General features: G+C 36.9%; 3 protein-coding genes across 5 annotated transcripts; 2 read left to right on the forward strand and 1 right to left on the reverse strand.

Annotated features, from left to right (window-relative positions):
- Window positions 1–6: 6 nt before the first annotated feature.
- Window positions 7–1,768, forward strand: LOC106750844 (proteasome subunit alpha type-1). Its single transcript, XM_014631452.1, has 5 exons — window positions 7–25; window positions 426–676; window positions 742–901; window positions 1,089–1,298; window positions 1,460–1,768. The coding sequence occupies exons 1-5, from the start codon at window positions 23–25 to the stop codon at window positions 1,670–1,672; spliced, it is 837 nt and encodes a 278-aa protein (XP_014486938.1). The 5' UTR covers window positions 7–22; the 3' UTR covers window positions 1,673–1,768.
- Window positions 1,564–3,841, reverse strand: LOC106750843 (lipoyl synthase, mitochondrial). 3 transcript variants are annotated; one of them, XR_001374990.1, is made up of 7 exons: window positions 3,692–3,841; window positions 3,233–3,544; window positions 2,926–3,082; window positions 2,781–2,838; window positions 2,463–2,618; window positions 1,830–2,384; window positions 1,564–1,655 (listed from the first exon to the last, which is right to left on the reverse strand). XR_001374990.1 is itself a non-coding variant. In XM_014631450.1 (6 exons), exons 1-6 carry the CDS (start codon window positions 3,752–3,754, stop codon window positions 1,994–1,996), a joined length of 1,137 nt encoding a protein of 378 aa, XP_014486936.1. In that variant the 5' UTR covers window positions 3,755–3,841; the 3' UTR covers window positions 1,817–1,993. The 3 variants fall into 3 exon arrangements, 2 of the variants coding, with proteins under 2 accessions (XP_014486936.1, XP_014486937.1); XM_014631450.1 differs by lacking the exon at window positions 1,564–1,655 and having other exon boundaries at window positions 1,817–2,384; XM_014631451.1 differs by lacking the exon at window positions 1,564–1,655 and having other exon boundaries at window positions 1,817–2,366; window positions 3,692–3,839.
- Window positions 3,842–4,238: 397 nt separating this feature from the next.
- Window positions 4,239–7,358, forward strand: LOC106750842 (ubiquitin carboxyl-terminal hydrolase 46). Its single transcript, XM_014631449.1, has 8 exons — window positions 4,239–4,674; window positions 4,970–5,050; window positions 5,155–5,371; window positions 5,465–5,545; window positions 5,620–5,912; window positions 6,040–6,177; window positions 6,487–6,630; window positions 6,750–7,358. The coding sequence occupies exons 1-8, from the start codon at window positions 4,672–4,674 to the stop codon at window positions 6,855–6,857; spliced, it is 1,065 nt and encodes a 354-aa protein (XP_014486935.1). The 5' UTR covers window positions 4,239–4,671; the 3' UTR covers window positions 6,858–7,358.
- The last annotated feature ends 977 nt before the right edge of the window (window positions 7,359–8,335 follow it).

Here is an 8,335-nt window from a genome sequence, read left to right on the forward strand (position 1 = left end):
TTTAGAGAATCTACTAGTGAAAATGGTAGGTATTTAATTGATTGTTAAATGTTAGATTGATCCATGTTTGACATTTTTCGATTGATTGACAGTATATAATAAGAATTTATATATTGTGCCCGAGTGTCGTGAGTTTTGTGGTTATGTTTTGTGGTTATGCAAATTTGTAACAGTATATGATTACGAGACACTATAATTTCCTAATAAAAATATTTTCTCGAAAAACTGAAAAAAATATTATCTTGCAAAAGTGCTGTAACGTTATTTAACTCACAATTACAAATATTAACACTTTAGGATTGGAATTGTTACATACAACTCTTAATTTTAATTTCATAATGAAAATGATATAACAGTATTCAAATTAATAGGATATAAAAAATCTCGAAATTCATTTAGCGATTTGACGTTATTTTCTTTTTTAGTTTCGTAACCAATACGACAGTGATGTGACAGTGTGGAGTCCACAAGGACGCCTACATCAAGTAGAATATGCCATGGAAGCAGTAAAATTAGGATCAGCTACTGTAGGCTTGAAAAATTTAACACATGCTGTTCTCATTGCTTTGAAGAGAGCATCTTCAGAATTATCAGCCTATCAGAAGAAGATTATACCGATAGATAAGCATATGGGAATTAGCATCTCTGGCTTGACCGCTGATGCAAGGATTTTGAGGTATATCAGTTATGTCAATTATTAATTATCACAGTTGTCTGTAACAAGATATTACTTAATTACAGCCGTTACATGCGTACTGAATGCTTGAATTATAAGTATTCCCACGATGACACGCTACCTGTGGGTCGTTTGATTGCATCATTGGGAAATAAAATGCAAACATGCACACAGAGATACGATAGGCGTCCGTATGGCGTTGGTCTACTCGTAGCAGGATATGACGTAAGAATTTATGTTAACAATTTAGTTTCTAATTTATAATTATTATACAGGATATCCTACATCAGCATGGACCAACTTACTCTGTATATCTATATAGTGATAATTATTTTAATCAAAATGATTGCATAGTAAGTTGTGGTATTAAGTATTATATATACACTTCTTTAGCGATAATTTATCTTTATAGGATCAGGGACCACACATATATCAGACGTGTCCTTCAGCGAATTACTTCGATTGCAAGGCAATGGCTATAGGATCTCGTTCTCAAAGTGCCAGGACGTATTTAGAGAAACATTTGAGTGAATTTTTATCGTGCGATCTCGACGAATTGGTAAAACACGGTCTCAGGGCGTTACGCGATACTCTGCCTAATGAAGTCGATTTATCTGTGAAGGTAAATAAACTTTGCTGCAGTATTACGGTTTCTTTGACACGTTGTAAATTTCGCAGCAATTTCAATAATCAAAACACAATCATGATCTGTATATTCTATAATACAATATTAAATCTTGCGTTTTTGAGGAAAAATAAATTTTTCGAAATTGTGCATTTCAGAACGTATCCATCTCGATAGTAGGAAAGGATTACGATTTCGCCATTCTCAACGAAGCCGCGACAGCTAGTTACTTGTCTGAGATCGAAGGAGATGATAAACGCGGCAGACCTGTAGAGCCGAGTGTGCAAGATGATAGTAGACCTCCGCAGGATCCACCTGCCGATGAGGGTCCGCAGGAACCTCAAGTTGCTATCGCTATGGATACAGATTAAATAATAATATTAACTGTATCCGTCTCATTTTCTTTCTCTCTTTCTGTCTATCGTATACAATTCATATAAGAATTAAAGTTGCATTTTATTATTGAATTGATTTCAACGTTTTGTAACAACAAAGTAAATAGCACGATAAATAGACTGGATTATTTACCGTAGGTTTATTTACAGCTCGAATTCGATTATTTTATATGGCTAAATTGCGATATAACATTTTTCTCTCCCCATGTGATAAATTTTATCACATACAATTTTCGACTACGTTTTCCGAGTTCTAAATTTCCTTTCTTATGTAGCGGACTACAAATCTTTCTTTCATTAAATCTTCGACATATCGCAGTCACCAATCTGCTTCTTCCGTTGTTTTAAAATATTCATCAAGAAGTATTCTCCGGCCTTATATGACGATCGCACTAGCGGACCACTGGCGGTATACAAGAAACCCAGTTGATTCCCCATATTTTCCCATGATTTGAATTTCTCGGGTGTTACGTATTCGATGACTTTTAAATGCCTCTTGGTAGGTTGCATGTACTGTCCCAACGTTAGAGCATCCACACCGGCGTCCCGCAGATCTCGCATAGTCTGCTCGACTTCATCATCGGTCTCACTCAAGCCCAACATTATCGACGATTTAGTGATCAAGTTAGAATTGAACTTCTTAGCTGCTTTTAACACAGCCAATGACTGCCTATTATAATAAACGACACTTTGAATTTAAATTAATAGACGCGTAAGATTATAAGGCAACTTTATAAGATTACAAGTGATGTGTCAGCAGTCATACCTGTACCGGGCGCGTCTATCTCGGACAAAAGGAGTCAAACGTTCCACTGTTTCAATATTATGCGCGAACACGTCTAAACCGGAATTGACAATCGTGACGACGCAATCTTCGTCGCCTTTAAAATCTGGTACCAGGCATTCCACCAAGATATTGCTCCTACAATGAAATATTTCTATAATAAGATACATACAAACGAATTACTCTAGCAAATATCGCACAGTTTGAGCGAAAGGCCACAAAATTCGAACTTTTTAGGAAATCTATATTATCTATTCTATATTTATATATATCTATATTTATTATCTATAAATATGATACCTCTTCTTTATCTCTTTGACAGTAGATGCGATATGACTAGCTCCGCCATCTTTTAAATCTAAAATGTAATCAACATATGTTAAATTATATATTTTATATCAATACAATTTCCGATCATGTCATAAAAACAATACAGACAACTAACCATCGCGATCGACAGATGTTAAAACAACATAGTCTAAACCCCAGTCTGCTATCGCACTGGCAGTATTGACTGGCTCCTCCGTATCCAATGGTGGTGGTGTTCGTGCAGTTTTGACAGAGCAAAAACGGCAACCACGAGTACACGTGTCTCCCATCAACTGAACAATTAATTATTGCTGTCTCGATAATGATATGGATATTTCAACGAACAAACATATTATTCATATTGCTTCTCAAAAAAATCAATCTTCATTCCAGTGTTAATCATGCAATATGGATATAAAGAAAATTTTGTTTGCTAAACAAACCATAATGGTAGCAGTTGCTGTACCATGACTACCTCCACCCCAGCATTCCCCAATATTCGGGCATCTAGCTTCCTCGCAGACTGTGCTCAAACGCAAGTGCCTCAATTGTGCTTTTATCTTGCTGTAATTCTTGCCCATAGGTATCTCCGTTTTGAGCCATGGTGGTAACCTCAGTCGCGTCGACTCGCCCTTTTCCAATTTCAATTTTCCATTATACTTCTTGACATCGTTCGTGAGGAAGTCCTCAAATTGCGGGCCATCAGCCAGTTTCTCCGAAAAGTCCTTGTCACTTTCCGCCGAAGCACGTACGCACTGCGAAACGAAATACCTTTATAGAGGTCGGCACGGTCAAGCAATTATATAATTCTATAAACTGCGACGGAAAAACCAAATCTGATAAATTGAGAAAATGTTTGACTTCGGATATGCTTTCATTCAACAGATACTGTTGGGATTTACCGCCAAGTGTAAGTTACAGCTGAGAAGACATTTGCGATTCGCAACGTGGAATATTCGTAACATGTCACTACTGTAAAGTTATAACAGTATAAAAAAAAATCTGTATATTGAATATTTCAAGAGAGGTTAGATTAAAGCCTACATCAGACGATGTTTATTTTCTCGATAGATCTAATAACATACTTGAAATGTTGCGTTCTGATTGGTTAGTTTCTAGTATATTGCTAAATCTATGAAGAAAACAGGTATCGTCTGACGCGGGCTTAATATACGGGTTGTGTTCCGATATTCAATGTTGGTACTGAAAGTCCATTGGTCTGTTCTGTTTGCTGAGCTAGCTGCGCTAATAGATGAAATTTATGGTGTTTTTAGAAATACAGCAATCAGATGCCTAGGGAATAGGGTAGCATTAATAGGGTTTGCTGTACACTCGGAAACAAAAGATTTGAATCCTCCTCCTCCTTGGTGCATTTCGGAACGCGGCCGATAACCAATAGGAGAATTTATTTTTGCGTAATTCTGGAGAAGATAAATTTTCTCATTGGATAGCGGATTCTTTTCGAAGTGCGTCTCGAAATCAGTGTCCCCGAGCCTTTCTATCTCGGAGTGTACGTATTGGCTGCTCGCGGAGAACTCGCGCTCGGGAATACGAGAAAGCGGAATTAGGTTCATTCCAGTTTATTGGTTGTTGGAGCGAAGTGTGCTACGCGACGCGGGGCGCGATCGTTGTACGATTGCGACTCTCGATTTTTGGAATTGCTCGAAATTGCTCGCGGGCACGACGTCGCGGTGACGTTTCTCACGTTTGACACGTGGAACGAGCCGGGAAGCGCTATCAAAGCGGCACAGTAATGATCTATTCGATGGAAACATTCTAGCCGATAAATCTCTGCAAGTCCGCGATACGATGGAGTTTATGCCGCTGTTGAAGTCCGTGCTAAGTGCTTGTCAGTGTTCCGCTCGTCTTACTGAATCGTAAAATGGTAAGTGTGCGCGAAAGCATGCAAACGGAAATATATAGCGTGGACACGAATAATCACGCAGCTCCGACACTCTCTCGGCTTACGTATCAGCGAATCTACGTTCTCGCGATTGTACTTTCTTATGAGTTATAATGATGTCACGATTTTATCTTTAATCGTACCACCGCGGTTTCACACACTTCATACTTTTCATAAGCTCATTTTGTGAAATGTAAAAATTATCTCAATGAGCATGTACGTGCATGTATGTAGAATGATGTAAAACTTATTTCAATATCTTTATCTATGATTTTAGGGTGCAAACATATCACAATTGGAAAGAGATATTGGTTCTGACCAGTTTCCACCCAATGAACATTATTTTGGCTTAGTTAACGTAAGTATCAATGTATGCTTTATGATTAGAATTAATTCAAGAATTAAGATCCTTTTACTCATAAGTACTCCTGTTGCATTCCTAATAAAAATATATTTTTGCAGTTTGGTAACACTTGTTACAGCAACTCGGTATTACAGGCTTTGTATTTTTGTCGGCCCTTTAGAGAAAAAGTTTTAGAATATAAAGCTAGAAACAAGAGAACCAAGGAGACACTGTTAACATGCTTAGCAGACCTGTTTTACAGTATTGCAACTCAAAAGAAGAAAGTAGGTTCTATAGCACCGAAGAAGTTTATCGCCAGATTGAGAAAAGAGAAAGGTTGGTGCAATGAGGAAAGAAGAAATTTTATACAATGTGCTTGTACTTGTTCTTAAGAGAATGTGGTTTTTTCCAATTTCATTATTTTTCCAGAGGAATTTGATAATTACATGCAACAAGATGCACATGAGTTCCTGAATTTCCTCATAAATCACATAAATGAAATTATCCTGGGTAAGTTTTTCATTCATTCTACATTGCATTGGTCCTGCTTGCGATCTTTCTACAATTTCAATCTGGCACATTAGCGGAGAGAACTCAGAGCAAGCCAGCCGGTGGAAAGTGTGGGGCAGGGGATGCTGGTTCACCACCTGAGCCTACTTGGGTTCACGAGATATTCCAAGGAATACTGACCTCGGAAACACGCTGCCTTAACTGTGAGACTGTATCTAGCAAAGACGAGGACTTCTTCGATCTGCAGGTCGATGTAGACCAGAATACTTCGATCACACACTGCCTCAGATGCTTCTCCAATACAGAGACCCTGTGTAGTGACAACAAATTTAAATGCGATCATTGCAGCAGTTACCAAGAAGCTCAGGTATTAACGATACCGTGAGAACAAAAAGTGACTGAAGCGAGTTCGAATCTGAACTCGGCAAAATTCAAGTGTCATTTTCCTTTGCAAATTACTCCGTCAAAACCGACACTGCTATTTTGAATTGCAGAAACGGATGAGAGTTAAAAAGCTACCTATGATCTTAGCATTGCATCTGAAAAGGTTTAAATACGTGGAGCAGTATAATCGTCATATAAAAGTATCTCACAGGGTAGTCTTTCCATTGGAGCTCAGACTTTTCAATACCGTAAGTTTCCTCTGACAATTAGCCTGTTCTTTTTAGCTGAACTGCTGAAATAAGTTGAAGTAAGAAAACATATACTTGTCTCGCTTCAACTTATTGCACTAGTTCAGCGGTGCAGCCAAAAAGAACAGGCCAAATATTCCTCTATCCTTTATATTCAAGAATTTAATAAAAACGTTTTTAAATGAAGTTCTTACAAACAATAGTTTACGCATAAACTTGACGCATGTTCTTGACTGTAATATTTGATATTATGCATGTCATAATATGTAATTTTAACATCTTATATCGCTAAATCTCTCATTTCAATAGAGCGATGATGCTGTAAATCCAGATCGTTTATATGATTTGGTGGCAGTTGTGATACATTGTGGGAGTGGGCCTAACAGGGGGCATTACATTTCTATAGTTAAAAGCCATGGATTCTGGTTGCTCTTTGACGATGATATGGTCGATGTAAGTGTCTCACAGTTATGTTGCGCATGCGAAAGAGAAATATATTATTTTCTTCAACACTATTGCAATTAAGAATTTAGAAAGCAAAATACATGATTGATTCAATTTTTTTTTTTCAGAAAATTGATGCGTCAACTATAGAAGATTTTTATGGACTCACATCAGATATTCAGAAAAGCTCTGAAACTGGTTACATTCTGTTCTATCAATCGCGAGATTGTAGTTAAAGTTTAGTATAAATAGTAATTGAGAAGTTAAGCACTCCTATACGCTAATTTCATATTTTGACAAAATACGGTGCATGTGAATTTTTGAATGTTTTAATGGCATGTCAGTTTATTTATGAGAATTGTATACAAGTACGTTTGGTTACGTTTTCGGATGCTAGAATATAGAAAGTGGCGATATATTTTCAGCTATAAGAGCTATCGCTTTATAGTTTCGACTATAAAGTAATTCTAAAGTTTTTTTTTTTCTTTAGAACTTTTCGTTCATAAGCCACCGATTGTTTAATGTTGAGAGAAAAATTGCGAGCAGTTTATACGTACTGTTTTATATTTATTTATATTCCCGGTACTAGTCTGTGTCTGGAAGAGAATGAACTTGATTATTTGCATTACTGCGAAAACTTGCGTGTCCAGTGTTATAGAAACGTTGGAAGCACTATCAGATTCTATACAAATGTAAAGAAAATATGACTGAGAATAAAAATATTGTTATGAGAAAAATAGGCCACTTTCTCTTTTCCTACTGTATTATACATACTATAATTAAGGTAAAATTATTAATTAGCTTTTAAACATTAATATTTTTGAAATGCAAATTTCTTCCGGGTTATATTTCACAATAAGTGTAATAATGCGAATTTTTATTTTGAAAATGTGATTATTTACATTTAAGCGATAAATTCATATGCGATAGGTGCAAGCATTTCGGGTTTATCGCGTCTTGATACTATGTGCGCCTTCGATGATTCAGCTGGCTGTCTCTTTAGCTGAACACGCACGTTCTTTTCCTTGCCTTCTTTCTTCAATCTCTCGTTCTCCTTAATGCACTTCAAGAAATTTTCGCGGCATTTAGAGTACGTCAAGTGTTCGATGCGAACGTTAATCCTCTTTGCAATTATACGTCCGCGCAATCTTTTATTCACAATGACATCCAAAAGCATGGGATGATATATATCTTATACGGTTATAGTTCACAAGACAATTAGTGTAACAATGTGAATTTTTATTTTGAAAATATATTTAAATTTAAGTGATAAATTCATGGCGCTCCAAGCCTCATGTCGAGCCTAGGCCTACCTCTCTCTCACATATATGCCACGTGGTGCGCACGCAGGTTGTACACATGTATATGGGGGGACCTACAGTTTAAACGCCGGTTCCGAACGGCAAATTTTGGAGAGAGGTATGTTGTTTTCTTGGTATGAATACTCTAGTGGTTTGCCAGACCAGCGAAGAGGAGACACGAACATGAAATGAGATATGAAAGATTTTCTGGCTCTGCTGGGAATCGAACCCCGGGACCACTAGCATAGTAGACCGGTGCGATATCTATCATACCACGCTCGCGCTCATAATATATATTATATATTAAGGCAAAATAATTAATCAGCTTTTAAACATAAGTACTTTTGAAACGCAAATTTCTTCTGGGTTATATTTCACAATAAGTGTAATAATGCGAATTTTTATATTGAAAA

The sequence above is a fragment of the Dinoponera quadriceps genome, unplaced genomic scaffold, assembly GCF_001313825.1.
Source record: "Dinoponera quadriceps isolate SergipeBrazil2010 unplaced genomic scaffold, ASM131382v1 scaffold6643, whole genome shotgun sequence".
Lineage (NCBI taxonomy): Eukaryota > Metazoa > Arthropoda > Insecta > Hymenoptera > Formicidae > Dinoponera > Dinoponera quadriceps.